This window comes from Halyomorpha halys, unplaced genomic scaffold (genome assembly GCF_000696795.3).
Source record: "Halyomorpha halys isolate HHAL.00 unplaced genomic scaffold, Hhal_1.1 Scaffold1468.1, whole genome shotgun sequence".
NCBI classification, from domain to species: Eukaryota; Metazoa; Arthropoda; class Insecta; order Hemiptera; family Pentatomidae; genus Halyomorpha; species Halyomorpha halys.
Genome location: NW_027106345.1, coordinates 290,659 through 309,488, shown reverse-complemented (window position 1 = coordinate 309,488; position 18,830 = coordinate 290,659). Strand labels below are relative to the sequence as shown.

Sequence of the window (18,830 nt, the reverse complement as noted above, 5' to 3'; positions counted from 1 at the left end):
GTCGGTTGTTAAATTGACAGAAGAAGGTTTAAGTTGGATATAGAAGCTTTCAGAGAAAAACCTTTTGTCATGGTTACGAACTGTGGCAGGTATAGATGTATTATCAAAATTAAAGGAATGGTTTAATGAAAGAGAATGTTCTGAAAATTTTTAGGCAGAATAATTATGCGAGGAAACGGAATATTTTTGTTGTATGATGTGGTCTTTTAAGATGTTGTTTTTGTTGATTTTGTTTCTTCTATTTAAGCAGAATTACAATGAGAAGTGGAGCAAGGGATGCGGTATACGACATACGACCTGTTTGAGGCATAACACTGATCTAATGAAGAGGATAGGATGTGTGGACTAGGTAAAGACCTTGAAAAGACATGGACAAACATTTCTTTAAAATCTATGTTTAAAAAAGTTCTAAATTATACCAATTTTGTATGGAAATCGTTACTTAAAGCATATTTGTCTCAGTTAGGAGAAAAAAAATATTAGTATTTAGTTGACTTTATAAACGGGTGGATAAATTCAGTATGTCCAGCTTCCTTCTATTACAAAAGCACATAAAAAGAATGGAGGCAAGAGAAATGTCAGGATGAAGATGATGAGGTCAAGCCGGAACCAAGTGAAGATTAAACTGGGTATAAAAGATGGAAACTCTGTGAAGCCAAAAGGAAAAAAGAGGTGAAATAAAATAAATAAATATTTATTTAATTATTAAATAAATCAGAGGGTATCCTTATTAAGTCTCAACACTCTTTATTATATCAATAGTCCAACGTTTCGGCCCATTTGGCCATCCTCAATGACAAGACTTAGATAAGGTTGTTAATAATTAATTTGATTTTCTATTAATTGACTTTTTCATAGGGTCATTTTGACTTGTTATTGATGATCTGGTCAAAATAGCCTGTAAAACATTTTTTAAATTTCGATGTGAGGTGTGAATTTATATTTAAGGTATGGTATATTATTAATAATAATGTTGTTTTTTTTTAAATTGTTACAAGTGAATACATAATAAGCTGATAAAAGTTTAGATTGTCCTTGAGGATGGCCAAAGTGGCCGAAACGTTGGACTATTGATATGATAAAGAGTGTTGAGACTTAACAAGGATACCATTTGATTTATTTAAAATAAAATGTCTCAAGAATTTAAATTATTTATAAAATATTTATTTAATATCAAAAGTAAACAAAAATATATAACTTTAGCATTTGAAGGTTTTATTTTAATTTAAGCTTTTTTGGCCAGGTTTATACTGTCAAATTGTCTATTTGTAAATTATAATTATTTTTTTACTATTCTTTAGAAAATTTGAAAAGGGATGAAGTTGAATTTAACAATAAGTTTCACAAAGATTTCTTTACTGAGTAAAACCGTTTAGAACCCTTGCCTTGAAACACTAAACAGTCTACCGCAAAACAGAATCATATTCTGAATTGAAACTACAATCGTTCAACGGTCCAATACACAACTATAAATTATTATTTAAACGAGGGAAGGCAAGAAATCAGGCTGTTGGAACTCTGTGCTTAACATAGTTTCCCAACATATGGTTAAGCTGAGAATGAAGTCTCTTCAGTAGTACGTAATATTATGTTATATTTATTTCCTAAAAAAATAAAAGAACTACTGTACTTATTAAAATAATTTGGCTAAAAATGCTGCAAAATTTTGAAAGACCAGATGGAGCTGAAAAGAACCTATCATTATTTCTTCAACTGACAAGGGGAGGCAATGCATGTGAAATAACTGATATAAATTAAATTTTTTGTGGTAATATTAAATCGAAAAATTTTAGACCCGTGTTCGAAGGTTCTTGCCAATGCGCTCTAAGAAGCAAAAGAAAAAAAAAATATTTTTTTATAATTTTAGAAATTTATTAACATATGCTATACTGCTTTTGTTCTGCATGTATTGAATCGTTATCATGCACCAATCGATTTATTTTTCATGTGTAGAATAAGGAAAAAAGGTTTGAATTAAATGAACTTAAGTGCATAAAAGGTCACGAAAAACAAAAGTCGATTCCTATAAAGGAGTAATATATATAACTTAAGTATCGGTGAAAGCAAAATTTTAAAAATGAGGAGAAGGAATAAGATGTGACATGCTTGAACTGCTGTAAAATACTGGCTTTATTGTTTTTTTTTTTTTTTTTTTTTTTTTTTTTTTTTCTGACCTCCTAGAAAAATTAAAAAACAATAAATTAATTATATACATAGAGATAAGTGTATATATACAGGTGAGTTACATCTTGGATTGCCAGTGTGGCATTATAAGATAAGCTGCCGGGTCCGCTGAAGGCGGTGTCGTCAATGATGGCATGAATCTGCCGTGAGCGTGGCTTTATTGTGTTCGGTACATCTCTTATATACATTCGATCAGCTGATCTCCTCAGTCAGCTGACTCAGAACATAACTCCCCCAGTTTACCAACAATCCTCATAAACTAACTCTATACAGTATAATAACTATAAAAACAGCAAACAAAACCTATTAAAAAAATCCTATACAATTATCATTAAAAAAAAACTCATATGCTTGCTGAAGTAAACACTATATACATAATTTCATCCTAGGAATAAAAATAAAAAAGGAATAATTCTTCGCACAATAACATGAACATGTTAAAACGAAAACAAAAACAACAATAAACTAATACTATGCAATGTAATAACATATAAACAAAAACAATAAAGAAAAAACTATTTACAATAAAATAAATTCCTATATACATATCATTGTAAGAAAAACAACTCACGACTTCCCCGAAGTAACAGATGACTCAGACCGTTATATATATATAAATTTTAAAAAACTCAAGTTGAGTCAGTTTTTACCATCAAAGAAAAATTATTACACACAAAAATAAAATTTCTCATTTCTATATTACAAGCTTTAATATTGTTACACAATTATTGCGTTATTGCAGTCATTTAATTGAAGGTATATTTTCCAAAATAAGTAATTATTATAAATAACTATTAATATTGATACTCTCCTAAAGTTTAAGGCTATCCAGTATGACTAAATTTATAATTATATAATACTAGCAATGATAAAACATAAAATAACCGGAACCAAGGACGTTTCAATGATCTATTTCGAACTTTAACGATTGTTGTTAGCCATAAAAAGAAAAAAATATTAAAAACATATACTATTCTGATATTCATCTTCCTGGTAACCGAGCAGTAGATATCACAGGATTATGGTACGTTGAAAAATTTATGATGTATATACACTGTAGGCTTTAATCTATTTGATAAGAAAAAAAGTCATGTCCTGATTAATAAAATAGTTATTAGTTCCTTTTGGTCAACATAACAATATGTAAGTTTAAAAACTTAACAGATTTTATTTATTAGGTGACGTTTTTGTTATTTCGTTTATGTTATTGTTTTTCTAAAAAGGCGTGGCAACACACAAAATAAATCCTTAGTCTAATATATTTACTATCATAATATATCTTCGAATACAATAAAGAGTGTTAAAGAGTTTCTGAAAGTGTTCTCCGAGAACATCAGTCGAAGATTTCCATGGGTGCATATCATTGGATGTATAATAAGGATTTATTCTCAATACTAAACGTATCATTTAAATGTGCTGCTTGTGTTTTTAACTAAAATCTTTTTTTCGTTATCATTATTAAGATTATTGATACAAATTAGATTGCTTAAGTTGTATTTTTTTTTTCAGTCATTAAATTACAAAAGTGAATGTAAATTAATTAAAAATATACATATTATTTTTTAATACTAGGTTATAAAATCCTTTATACTTCTCAAAAATATTAATTTAAGTTAGAGTAAAACAAGATCTGTTTTTTTTTTAATTATCGTTTCAATTTTAAAACCTCTTAATTATGGTTTGATTCATACAAATTTACCACTTTTTTTTCATTTTAAATCGTCATATTCGTTTCTGGCTCTATTAGCACTTTTTTAAAAAAAATATTATTCAACAATACAAAATATTTATATATCATGTATTAGCGTGATGTAAAAAGAACACAGAATTGAAACCAAGGTTTTGACTGATTTCAGGAGGTGCATATATATCTTTTTTGTAGTTGTCATCAGTGCTGAAGCTCGCCAAGAAAAAGCTAGTAAGAATGATATCGTTAATTTACTTAAAAGATATAAAGTTCCGACAGAAGATATTCCTCACTGTAAGTAAACTTGTAATTTTTACTAATTTATGAAATATATATGTATTTTAATCTCCAGTATCAAGATGAAGTGATCAGATAAAGAAAAATTAAGGTAAAAACTGAAAAGTCATTAAAACTGTTCAGTCTTTTTAGAATATGCACTTAAAAGAAACACATGTAAACAATGTTAAAATGATGGACTAAAATTGGTTTTACGTTGTTAAAAATATCACTTGAAATTATGTAGAAGTTAAAAAAAGTACATATATGCTGACCTTAAAAATTCATCCCTGCTTATAAATATTACAACATAAAATTAGAAATGTATTGGGTTGTAAAATAAGTTCGTAGCGTTTTTCAATATTTCAATTCTTCTCAATGTTTATAAAATCATGTTTATTTGATAAATGATGTTTACATATTCTAAAAAAGGACTAGTTAAGGTGCTTTATGCAACAGTTTCAACCAAGATTCCTGGTCTTTAAGTGGTATTTTGCTTGCTCAAAATGGAAGAGGAAAAAATTCATTTTCGTCATTTAATGATATTTTATTTCTGAAAATAAAAATCCGCTGCACAGACGATTAACAAAATTTGCAGCGAGTATGGCGATGATACCTTAGGAGAAAGCACCATTCATAAGTGGTTTGCTCAGTTCAGAACCGGGAAATTTTGACTTGGAAGAAGCAAAACGTTCGGATCGTCCTTCAACTGTTGATTATGACCAAATTCACGCATTGGTCACAGACAACCCTCACTCTTCGACACGAGATATCGCAGAAACGCTTAACATATCTCATGAAAGTGTCTCAAATCATTTGGGGCTGCGGGATATGTTTCTCGAAGTGATAATGGGTTCCTCACAATTTGAAGGAAAAGAATTTATTGGTCCGCACATCCATTAGCGAATTTTTAGAAATTATCGGAGTTTGGCTGGGATGTGATCCCCAACCCATCCTATTAACGAGACCTTTCCCCAACAGATTTTTACTTATTTCGGGCCCTTCAAAACTCTCTTAACGTGAAATACTTTAATTCGCTCGAGGACTGCAAAACGCACATAGATCATTGCACAAAAATCATATAAGTTCTGAGAGGACGTAATAAAAAATTAACTGAAAGATGGTAACATGTAACACATCAAAATGGGTTATATGTAATTGATTAAAAATATGTACTAGAAACTGAAGTTTTTATTGAAATCACTAGTAAAAAGCGCTAGGACCTTATTTTATAACCCAATAATATTGCGTTTATCATTTACAAAAAAAATATTTAAAGAAAAATGCCATGAATGCAAAGATTGGGATCATGAAGATTGTGGTTATATTGATACGTCAGATAAATATTATAGTTGTAATGTTTATAAGGCCAAAAATGTATATGAGTTACTATTGATAATGCATGCGGAGGTACTCACATTGATGTCCGGGGCTACCCACAATATAATTCCGGTCAAAATTTCAAGGCTAAAGTAATTTTAACACATAAGTTAAAAAAAAAATAATTTGATTAATAATTTTAATGAGTGATTTCCTAAGGTTGTTTCCAGAGTAAAATACATACAGAAATGTTGTAGATTGTATTTTTTATTAATTGTTCCTTTATGTGTCCATGGCTGCCCAACCCTCTGCTAATTCCATCCCTAATACTAAACAGTATCACATCATCTCGGTGCAATTCAGCAATCTCGATCTCATGTTCCTAATTTAGGACTATGCTAATGCAGCTATCTAATTGATCTATGCCATCTAGATCAGCAAGACGTCATATAAATCAGATTCCATTTATCATACAACTACCCCTCCACAAAATGAAAATTCTAGCCCCAATGACAAGAATAATTTTTATTATGATTTTACTACTATCCACATGACTTCAGATTGAAACTAAATTTGATTCTTAAACCCATTGTTACGGTTGCCATGGTGAAACAAAACACTGGTGATATCTGCGTAGACAAGGGGTGTTACGGTTGTCATGGTGAAATAAAAACACTGGCTAGATTTGTGTAGACAAGAGGTGTTACGGTTGTCACGGGAAAAACAAAACACGAGCGATATGTTCAGACGAGTGGGTTTTGTTTTTTGTGAAGGCGACAGTTTGATTTTGGAACACGTATGTTCAGACGAGTGGGTTTTGGTTTTGTGAAGGTGACAGTTTGATTTTGGAACACGTTACGATTGTTCAAGTGGTAATGGTTTAAAGGCCCTCTGTCATTACTGTTTAAACCGAAATAGCACCATATGAAAAATGGCATCGTATGTGTTTTGTTTTTTTCAAAATTATGGTGTTCTACATCAATGGACGGTGATTAACATTAAAAGTGGGGATATAGTGCAGTGACGTTTCTTCAGCACGTCCTGGATAAGAGAGTTGTAGCAGGTGTCATTCTAAAACTTGTGGGGAAGGTGAGACGGAAAGGAAATATCGGACAACCTTATGTTCTACCAGGAGTCCACCCAAGGACTACGTGGGGTTTGAACTAAATTTTATTTTGTTTATATTCACTTTTATACTCTTTTGGATATAATATTAAGCATTTAAGTTAAGGTTAAGTCAACCTATAAGTTTTAATTGTTTTATTAATTGATAAAAATTTGTTTTTTCTTTTTCATTCTGTGTACATATATTTCTTCTTATTATAAACTTTTGAACATATAGTTCTGCTGTTCTTTCTCTGCTTTCAACTTGTTAATTTACATATGATTTTTGTAGTTGTTCACGGAATATTACGATAATTCAACAGGTGGGTAGGTAACACCTTTATATTTTCTGACATCTACATGTAAAGTTCATGTTATCTACATGTAAAGGCCATTGGTCATAATTCAGCAATTTTTTATATAGGGGTATATTTTAGCTATATTGTGGGTATAACGCTTCGGGGTTTTCGTTATTTCCAAGAAAAAATAACGTGGCACCTAAGGAGTAATTTATTCTTTATTATTTTGTCTTTTTTTCCCCCCTTTTTGGATTATATTTATTTTTTTATTTTCCTTTAACTCAACCCCTTCTCCACTGTGCGTGGACAAGTATAAACCATAAATATATAACTAAGGATAAATCAAAATTTACGGTTATACCATGTTTTTCCGAATCCTAAGTTTCATTCATTCATTTTTATTTTAAATCTGTTATAACCATTTTTTGCTGTTTTTAGATGTATGTATAGCAGAACATGCTAGTGGATTCGACAAAGTAAAAATAAGACCTTTCAAGGAAGGCTACGAATCTTATGGATTATTTCAGGTAAAATTATAATCATTCTCTCCATACTAAAATTCTAGGTGTTTCCAAAATATCGTATAAGATCTATAGGTTTTTGTTGATTAGTGTGAATGTTGACAAAATTCTATTTTATTTTAACATTATCGTCAATGTCAAGTTACTGCTTAAATATATAGATAACAATTTAGTTTATATAATATAAGTAAACAGAAATAGTTTACTATATGGAATTTTCTTCTACAAACTGATATACTATGAATGATTAAATATCTAAATTATTTTTCAATTGAAACCAAAAATATATTGTTGAACCCATACTAACAAAGATAGATCACAAAGGCTTCTTAGTACATCATAAGTTTTGGAACTCCTTTTTAATTTAATTATCTTGATTAGAAACTTAAAATTGTCTTCCAAAACTTATATATGCTTAAAGAAGATCGATTGGCTATTAAAATAACTTTGTTTCAATAATGAAACACATTAGAGACTGAATGGATATTAAGGCTTTTACAGAATTGTGCCACTAATTTTTAAAACACTTTTAATTACCAACATAAAAAGAAACTAACATGTAAAATAAGTATATATAAATATTATAATAAGAAAATAAATTGTATAAAGATATTATTAAAATTTATTTCTCTGGGATTATTCTGGACATATGAGTATGGCCTCGTACTTTTGACTGAGTATGGTAAGAAGGATTACTCTTCAAGCTTAAAGTCCATTTTCCCCAGTCCTTATAGGTAGCTAGTCATCCATCCTTTCTGAGTTTGTTGAAGTACAGAATTTTTCAACTGTCACCAAGTTGAGACCAATTTTCTTGAAAGTAGCGTTTCGGATGCCGTACTCTACATTTTCTTTACATCACTGATATTCCAATTCATCCCGTTTCTTTCTTGGTAACATTTACAGGCGATACATCATATCATTCTACTTAGATCCCCGGACGTCTCCTTGAAATCTACAGACACCTCTCATTTCCACCAATTCATTTTAACTTCATTTAGCTCCCCTTGTTAGACATGTACAGTCCGATACGTTGACCTTCTTCTTGGCAGAAGCAAAAAGTTTTTCTTTTCCGTTATAGAAGATTCTGAAATTCAACAACAAAAAAAAAGAAAGATGTCTTTTATATTTTTTTTATAAGTTCATAGAGATCTAGAAATGTCTGATGAAATTAATGTTCTACATATAACAAAAAATAAACGACAATCACTATACCTTCTGACAACCTTTGAGAATTATAGTAATAAATTATTCTTAAAAATATTACCAAATTTCGTTTTCAGGTAAACAGTACTGACGCTTGCGCAAGGGGTAAATATCCAGGAGGCATTTGCAATACAACATGTGCAAGTAAGCTATCTAATTTGAAATAAGAATTTTGGTATAAATTAATCAATTTTACTTATTTTTATGAGGATTATGTTACGTCCACACAAAACTTTTGCAACCGTCATCTCACGACAAAAGATTCACTAATTGGTAGTAAAATTACTAGATTGCGATCAATAACCTGTCATTAATTGGGAAACTGCAAAATGCATGGACGAGAATACCAGTTCCTAATTTCATAAATGATTTCCAAGAAACAATTTGCATTATATAGATATTTCAAAAATAGTATCCTTATTTCGTCCTGTGACGATTTGTTTTTAGAAAACTATTAAAAAGAAATAATATTAGTTGGAAGAAAGCTTAATTGCTACTTCTTTAATTTTATTATATTTCATAATATAATGTTAAACAATTTGTTTGGTTGATTGCACTAATTTCAAAAACCTGTCTGATTCTATCCACGAACAGAACAGCAATTTCATAGAAACGAAATAGTAAGCTCTAATTTTATATATATAAATTTTTAATCGCTTTAAAACTGTACGCTTTAGTATAAATGACAATCTAACAGATAGAGGAGTTTTCAGGTTAATTGATTCTTGTATTAACATATTTTATACCTCCCAGACTTTTTTTTTCATAATAATGCTTATTACAATATTTTTCTTAAAATAATTATATTGAAAAAATAAATCTTCTTTACTATTATATTTTAGGTCTTCATAAACCTTATATGAATCCGCAAATTGAGTGCGCTGTCAAGATTGTTAACACATTTTGTTTTTGGAAATGGGGCATATGGACTCAGTTCTGCCGTCATTTCATGTGAACATTCCATTCTTTCTGGCTATTTAACACAGGATCTAATATTTTGAAAGTGCTGATCGAAATGAAGTACTATATAAATTTGTGTAGAATGTACAAAAAAAAAAAAAAAGAAACATTGTACTTATTGTAACAAAATAAATTATATTTCTACATGAGATTTTTCTTTGTTTTGTAATTACCAAAGCAGGTATAAAGGTACAGTATATAATATTAATAATTTATAGATATAAGAAGAAACCTATTTTTCACAATCTTAACTGATTTGGTTGTTACTGCAATGTCGAGAATATTTATTTATTGACATTAATTTATAACTCCCATTTATTTTTGTTATCATCATCATTATTTTTTTCTCAAATTATTTTTCAGTATATTATTTAATTAATACTATATTTTTTTCACGCTTTAACCATAAAATTATTATTATTTTTATGTTAATCAATCCTAGAAGAGGATATCAAGCCACAAAAAATAGCAATCCTTCCCGCCCAGACCCTTCTCACTAATACCCCAGTGAGCGACGGTCTTATATCACTTTTGAAATATTTGCATACAACGGGAAGAGGAGACTTTAAGATAGTTTAGTCGAGCAATATTTAATAAGCTTTTTTTTTGGATGGCCTTTTTTTGTGTTATGAATTCTTCTCGTCAGATTGTGACATATCATACGTCGACCAATATACTCGCTTTAAGTATCTGTTTCAAACATGTATCAGCCTAAATATTTAGGAGTGTCTTTTGTATAAGATTAAGATTAATGTACTGTTATACTCATCATGTGAATCTGGTAACAAAGAAGAGGAACTAGTTATAGATTTAATCCTCATTTTAACGTTGGCATCTAGACTACATACCGTATTAGCAGTTTAGTAGTAGCCTAGTAGTTTAGTCAGTAGTATTAGCAGTCATACGTAGTGGTAGTAACGGTTACAAATACAAATAAATATGAAAGCTTTTTTTTTTTTTTGGATGGCCTTTTTTTTGTGTTATGATCTCCTCTCGTCAGATTGTGACATATCATACGTCGACCAATATACTCGCTTTAAGTATCTGTTTCAAACATGTATCAGCTTAAATATTTAGGAGTGTCTTTTGTATAAGATTATATCTTTCCCTCCTGTGAATAACTGTTAAAAAACTAATGAACTGTAATACTCATCATGCGAATCTGGTAACAAAGAAGAGGAACTAGCTATAAATTTCATCCTCATTTTAACGTTGGCGTCCAGACTACATACCGAATTAGTAGTTTAGTCAGTTGTATTAGTAGTCATACGTAGTGGTACATTTTTGCATAGTGAGAATCATGTAATAGGTAGTTGAGATTCTTTGTTATAGAACTGGCATCAGCAGTCAGTGGTACTGACCTCCTATGGATAACAAGGATGGCTCAGCATTCTGCTATCCTGCTAATTTTCATATTCACAACCCTCTAATATATACCCTATAATACAAAAATTCCCTACTTGTCTTTTGTTCTGTAGCCACGATATATTTATATATTAGAGGAGTACGAAAATAGAAAGACTAGCAGAATGCTAAGCTATAATATCTTTGTGGTTCATACGAGGTCAGAAGTATTAGTACAAGAGCCCATGAGGAGAAAAAAGGTAGTTATCTCACTCCAATTTCTGATTACTGTAGTAAAAACTATGTATAATTACTAGTCAAAATTGATGAGTCTGTCAGGTATAGATAGGGTGAAACAAAAATGGCGGCTGTTTCAAAGCGATAAAAAAAACTAATTTTTCATTCGGAGCTCTATATCTTAAAAAGTAGGAACAACACAAGAAAATCTAAGGGATCATCATTTAAAGGAGAGTAAATTTTCTAAAATATAAGGCCCAATAGAGCTATTTACGTTCAATAGTTCTCGAGATATAGCTTTTTAAAAAGCAACATTTCATAAAAGATCCGTAGTTAGTGAATTTATTTTGAAAAATCTATATCTCAGAAACCATTTGTCGTACAGATGTCTAATAGCACTCAAATTAAAGCTAGTTTAATGAGCTATAATGTAGCTTATGATGGATATCTTCGTAGGAATAACAGTTTACATGAAAGTTGCTAAAATAAATTGATATATAATTGTTCGGACAAATTTTTATTTGCCAAATTTATATTCATATTTGGATATCATAGAAAGTACTACCGCTACAAAGATAAGTGTCATAAACTACTTTATAGTAAGTTAAATTTCCTTTATTTTGAGTGTTGGCAGACATATGTACGTCTTATGGATCTAAGGATATATTTTTTCAAAAATCCAACATTTTATACGAACAACTATAAATTAACATTTTGTGAGTTTCTTTTGTCAAGTATGATAAAAAATATTACTTCTACAAAGATCCACATAATTAACAATTTTGTATTAAATTTAACTAGCTTTAATTTGAGCACTGGCAGACATCTGTACGTCCAATGGTTTCTGAAATGATGTTTTTCATAAATGAAACTTATTGTCCGAACAACCATAAATCAATTGAATTTAGCAAATATCATGAAAAGTACTATTCCTACAAAGGTAAAGGTCATAAACTTCTATATAGTCCATTAAACTAGCTTTAATTTGAGTGCTGATAGATATCTGTACATCACATAGTTCCTGAGATATAGATTTCTCAAAATAAATTAACTACTAATCTTTCAGTATATTTTTAAGAATTTTTTTTTTAAGAAACTATTGGACGTAAATAACTCTTTTAGAGCTAATATTACAGTAAATTCACTCTTCTTCAAATAATGTTCTCTTAGATTTTCTAGTGTTGTTGGTAGTTTTTTTTAGGTTTTGAAACAGGCGACATTTTTTATCCCCCCTACCTATACTTGGCAGACTCATCAATTTTGACTAGTAATTATACGTAGTTTTCATTAAAGTAACCAAAAATCGGGGTGAGATAACTGCCTTTTTTTCTTCCCGATCTTGTACTATATTGCCTGCTGATCTTCTTCAGAACTAGCCTTTTTAATTAATATTGAAAATCTTCCAGTCATCTGAACTTAAATTATTAAGTGAATTTTAAATGTTTCCTTCCCCCCCTTTTTTATTGGTGGATATCATAAAAACTACTACCCCTACAAAGATAAGTGCCATAAACTACTTTATAGTAAGTTAAAGTTCCTTTATTTTGAGTGTTGGCAGACATATGTGCGTCTTATGGATCTAGAGATATATTTTTTCAAAAATCGTAATTATATAATTATTATACGTACTTTTCATTAAAGTAACCAACAATTGGGGTGAGATAACTGCCTTTTTTTCTTCCCGGCTCTTGTACTATATTGCCTGCTGATATTCTTCAGAGCTACCCTTTTTAATTAATATTGAAAATCTTCCAGTCATCTGAACTTAAATTATTAAGTGAATTTTAAATGTTTGCTCCCCCCCCTTTTTTATTATAATTTATAGAGCAAAAACAACTTCTAATGATTTGATGATGTTTCTAATTTGTCAGTTCTGCTACTTGTAACACGTTTCAGTGGTTATTGTAAGGTAAACTTCGCGATTCCAGGAATTCCCTTTCCTTCCCGTGCCAATAGGGCAAGAAGAAGATGAGGAACTTTTTACTCTAATTCCTGCTCCGATGGCCCAGAGCCCGTAGGAAGCTGATGGAGTTTGGGAGCTTTAATTACCACTGAGGCTGCGGCTCCTGTATTATTCATAGGCAAGCTCCTTCCATAATCAGCCTTCTTCCACTACCTCCTGTAAGCTTTCGCTCCCTCAGTCTCCTATCTAAACTAATTTTCAAGAAATAGCCAACTTTTTTTTGTTTACCCTTTAAGGCATTGTTGAACTGTGATATTCGTTATTCTTTACCATAATATAACCTTTATCGTTAACATGGGTAACATGATACCCATTTGTATTGGAAATTTTAACATGGTCAAATGATCAATACATTGGCCGTTGAGTTAAAGCGATCATTTTCAAAATTATGTATAGTCATTTTACAAAAATTTAAGATTTCAGTGTATTGTTAAGTAGCAAAAAAATGAAATTCTGGACCGTTACAACGCCTGAAGGGTCAGGGTACAACCGCAAGGAAGTACTGTTTTATGAACAACGCTTAAACAATGAGGAGATTTATACACTGGCACTCACAACCGCCAATTTTTTCTCCAATTAAGGGTACACACTTTGTGAGATTGGGTGGACCCCATAAGTCTCCCGTACCCACACGGTTGCCTTACGGCTACTGTAATAAATAATTACCTTCAACTGCCGGATTCGAATTCGACTTCCTTGGAGTTCGGCAGTACAGCGCCTAACCCACTGAACCACCCAGTTTCCCATTCCTGAAAAATAAGTAAAATATTTTATATCGAATAATCGAAACGCGTACCTCTAGATCAAACTTTACAAAATTCAATTAAAATCAATACTTGTTAAATAATGCTGCACCCTTTTTTTTTATTATTTTATTTATCTAACTGAATTCTTGAACAGGAAGTAACCTACTATTGTTAAAACAATTATTCCTAACCACTCAAACCCATTAGTTTCTAATCGTGCTTCCTCTTTTATTCCGAACAATCCTCTGAGGCGTCAGAAAATAACATGTCATCGTGACCTTATATTGTAAAAATGTTTTTAGAGTCCTACCATTGATTAGTTTCTCTACATGCTTGTACCATACCATTATGATTTCTTCAAATTTACTTGATGTATTTTATGTACAGTTGTAAATATCAATAAATAAATTTAATAAAAAATAAAATAAAGCAATTATATTTGTTATCTGCTATTATTGCTAAAATTATCTTTGTCTTCTGCAAAGATTGTAACATAAGTCGACCAATTACAACTGCAATACCCCTTACAACTAAATAATTCAAAGTGACTTAAGAAAAGTGGCACAAAAGGGCGGGGGTGTTGTAGTATAGTATTATCTTTGGGCGCCCGAACTAGCCTTCTCCACGCCTGCCTATTTTGAGCTACTGATTTCTAGTTTTTTGTAGGCAGCTTTTTCGTTTTTGTATCATAGTTAATTCTATATATCCATCCTTGGCCTTCCACGTGGTCTCTAGCCAATCACAGTGGCTTCTTGATTACATGCCCCTCCTACACTTTCTTACTTTCATGTAATCAAATATTTACTGATTAATATTTATAATAAATCATATATTTCTTTTTCTCCTAAATACATCAAGACTCTTTTCTCAGACCCCTGCATTAATTGTCCGCGGAACATTGGTTTCGAATCTCCTTTCTAGGAAGCTAGTCAGAGCCCAGACCTTCAGCCAGCTGAATTTATTATAATATTGTACACTCTTAACTTCCGATTTCTAGAAAATATACCGGATTTTATTACGGTAGAAATAAGAGAAGAATGCTCTTTTCAGACTTGCTATACACTGATCCATATCTGTTAGTTGATAATTTATAGAAGTAATTGTACAACGGACAATGAACTGTCTAGTTTCGGGATTTATTTGTCATTGACTCAGATCACATCGTTACGAAGAATTTTCCGGTATTGTTTTATCTTCATTTACTTCAAGAAGTATTTCAGTGTGTAATGCTCTGTGTCCTTACATCCGATTCCAAGTATCGAACACTCGAAACTCGCAGGCAAAATTATTTGTCCTGTTACACTGGACGACCTTGGGATCGGGAGATCATCTTGGGACACATCCAGCCTCTAAATAGTAGATACATTTTAATTGGAGAAAAACCTAGTGGTTGAACATGATTTCTGACTAAAAAATCTCCTTAACCTTACCATTCTTCTAGGTACAGTGCTTCCTTACATAATAATATACCCAAGACCTCATAGGTTGTAGTGGTATAAATTTTTTCTTCACGTGTAAGCCGATTTCCTTTGCTTTTCTTATTGGAGTCATACCGAATCTTTTGATATCCTATGTTTTTTTTTACTTGAACTTTACGTTTTATTTCAACATCCACCTTTCTAATTTTATCTGATCCTGTCATTGCCTTCTCGATGGCAAAGTTGAATAGCATTGATGAGAGTCTAGCGTCCTGTCTGACTTATTTGTAGTTTAGATACGAAGACTTGAGATACTTCCCCTTTTGTCTAACATTTCGGATCGTCTTAGTACATTTTGTCAATCTTACTAACGCCCTGAGAACACTCAAGTCGTTCTTTTCGAAGACTATGCGTGTCTACCGAATCATGGGCTGGTCCCGTAGTAACAAATTCGTTGTGTATGTCACACACCACTACTTCCAATTTTCGATGCCTGTTGTTGGATGACGATCCTTCCTGTTGTAGTATGGCTCATAGATTTTCTCCTCCAACTTTTAACAGATCTTGTTGCAACAGGTTGTACATTCTTGGTTTTTCTTTAAATGTTTTTCCATCGCCTTTTCCACTTGGAAACGATAATTTCTAATTATTAGTACCTTTTCTTCAGATGCATTTAGTTTGTCATCAATGTATTTGTTGTGCTCCTTGGTTATAAGAAATAGCCAATTGCATCGCGAATTACAAATGGAGCCAATTGAGGATTATATCAATAAACGGTTCATGAAGTTCCATTCCCAGTGACCAACAGTTAAAGGAGTAGTGACTTACAACCTGGGAAACCCAACCTCAACCCGAAGACTGAAGCCCAGACTGCTGCAGGACATTCTTTTATAAATTTTTAATAAATATAAAACTAATTCATAGTCACACTACCTCTATTTACTTATTATTATTAATTTTATTTATTCATTATTATTATTATTATTTTATTTTTATTATTTTTTTCTCTCTTTTCTTCTCTCTTCCCTTTTTCAAATTAACTTGTTTCTTTTTACTATTAGAAGACAATTGTTTGTTTTATTTAAGTGTTCCAATATCATTATTTTTTGTTATTAATTTTGCTTTCCTCTTTTATTAAGAAGCATTATTCTTTTCTATTTATTTTATTATTATTTTTTTTCTTTTAATAAGAACATTTTATATAGTTAGGGGTGTCATTTGTATTGTGTGACTATACCCTCTCATAATCAACTGTTAAAAAATATATATAATATAAGTTATATCAACCATGTAAGGCCCACCAGGCCGATTTGGTATAAAAATAAAATAAATAAATATGTGTTTCTTGCTTTATTAAATGTACTTTCTTTCCTGATGTTGGCAAACTCACAAATATTTCTTCTCTACCATTTTTTTCGCATTGAATTTTAAATCTTTCATTATATAATAATCTACCAATTATTCAATAAACATTTTTAACCTCAAAAAATTTTTATTGAATTGACTTACCAGACTTCCTAAAGAGAGAATCCAGAACTACCAAATAATAATTTAACAATGATATTGTTATAAAATCACAAATTATACGAATAGAGTAATTAATTTATCAGTAATAAAGAATCTATAGCTACTGAATTCATCAAATCTTACACATTCTTCCAGCTTTGAGAGTAAATATATCCTGATTGCCTAGCAACTTCTGCCGCTATATTTAATATAAAATTAAGATTGTAAGAACCACTATAATATTTTATTTGAGTAACCCTGCCCTCCAATAGCAATTTGAATCGAAGTATTTGTAATTTGTAACGACACATTGTTCAGTTTTATATCGCATATTTTCTTCTATCCCAATAACTGCTGAATTCCCATTCTTAGCACGAAATATGTTTTGGTATTAAATAAAGGTGCCGTTTATAATTTCGTAATCAGGCGCACCTATTCCGGGAAAATTCATGTTGTTAGTAAACCCAATAGTCTTGAGACAATCTCTATTTATTATTCCGTTGAAATATATTACTTTTTCCCTTTAAACGGTCAGGTATGTTTAATAATACGGTTGTTAATCAAAAGAGGTCAGAACTACGAATAAAATTTTATCCCAATGATAAATCGATTGTCTTTATGAGCGTCCATATAATTAAGTCTAACACGGTATATTGCGTTTCGCCGCAATTTTGTATCCATGTTAATTGATCGCTTAAAGTAATGAAGGTCAATTATATACCTTCCATCCAATATTTCATATTCAATGCATCGCCTCGTATTAATTATAATATTACCACTTTGCAAAATATTGAACTCGCATTTCGAATTTAACTATGTAAAATGTTATCACTATGGCATTTTGTATCATATAGGATTTAATTTCTTAAATGACAAATTATTCAGTAAAAAGTAACTTCTATTTTTTTTCCTTTACCATTTATTCTGTTTTTAGACCTGATTATTAATTAAAATAAAAAAAATTTAAATGTTCGGTTTGTTTTTCAGATCGTTATTTCAATTAAGTACACTTGTCAATTTTAATAAGTTGCATTAAAAAATCGATAAGAAAATTTAACTAACTGAGCATAATTTGCTTTAATCTTTTAATTAAAATAGAGATGAAAATAATTGAAGATTGGGTCTATAAAGGATTTTGTTGGATACGTTTATTCAAATTTCTACACTGTTGCAAACCGTCGAAAACTGTATTTATTTGACGATTTAGGCTTTTATGGGTCGTGAGATTATAAAATCTGGCGTGGTGCGCACATCACAAAAAATAAATAAAATAAAAATAATAAAACATTTAAACAATCCAAAACAATGTAAAGATATTTATTTATAATCTTTAAATTTCTTTCTTGAGACTGGCAATTTTTTACTAAATAATTCAACAACACTATCCAAATTATAGTCTCAAAACATTTATTTCATTCACATGTCCAACGTTTCGGCCAATTCGGCCATCTTTAGGGACAATCTTATTAGAATATATAGTGTATAAATTGTGGTAAAAGTGAAATAATTTGACTGGTTTTTATGTTTTTGACTTATTAGGTGGTTATTGTATTTTTGACATATTAGATGTAAATAAATTGACCTGGGCAGAATGGCCTGTATGGAGTTTTTAAAAGTGTTAAATGATATGTCTCTGAGTAAATTAAGATTGTCCCTGAGGATGGCCGAATTGGCCGAAACGTTGGACATGTGAATGAAATAAATGTTTTGAGACTATAATTTGGATAGTGTTGTTGAATTATTTAGTAAAAAATGTAAAGATATTTTTTTTAAATAAAAAAAAGCATTAAAAAACCACCTTTTGAAAATGGTACTAAGAGTTGTTGAAATAAAAGAATATATAAATAAATTAATTTATATATATTACAAAAATAAATTTGAATAAATTCAATAGTAAAGAATATTTGTACAAAGACAATCCAAGGTGAAAGGAAGATGCAGAAGCCCTGTCCATACCTCCTCTCCAAATATTAAGTGACCTCTCTTTACGATAGCTTATTGTCATACGTGCTCCCATGCCGCCACATCTTGGGAATAATGTGTCATATAATAATAATGTATA

The 18,830-nt window shown here is 30.5% G+C and overlaps 1 protein-coding gene across 1 annotated transcript; it reads left to right on the top strand.

Annotated features, from left to right (window-relative positions):
* The first annotated feature begins 583 nt into the window (after positions 1 to 583).
* On the top strand, positions 584 to 9,598 carry LOC106689783 (lysozyme). The gene is made up of 5 exons (XM_014434957.1): positions 584 to 672; positions 4,041 to 4,165; positions 7,309 to 7,397; positions 8,672 to 8,738; positions 9,437 to 9,598. Exons 1-5 carry the CDS (start codon positions 584 to 586, stop codon positions 9,547 to 9,549), a joined length of 483 nt encoding a protein of 160 aa, XP_014290443.1. The 3' UTR covers positions 9,550 to 9,598.
* Positions 9,599 to 18,830: the final 9,232 nt, after the last annotated feature.

Coding starts and splice junctions, on each gene's coding strand:
- LOC106689783 (XM_014434957.1), top strand. CDS start 584: ATGAAGATGATGAGGTCAAGCCGGAACCAAGTGAAGATTAAACTGGGT. Junction 4,166..7,308: donor GACAGAAGATATTCCTCACT/GTAAGTAAACTT, acceptor TGCTGTTTTTAG/ATGTATGTATAGCAGAACAT. Junction 8,739..9,436: donor TTGCAATACAACATGTGCAA/GTAAGCTATCTA, acceptor ATTATATTTTAG/GTCTTCATAAACCTTATATG.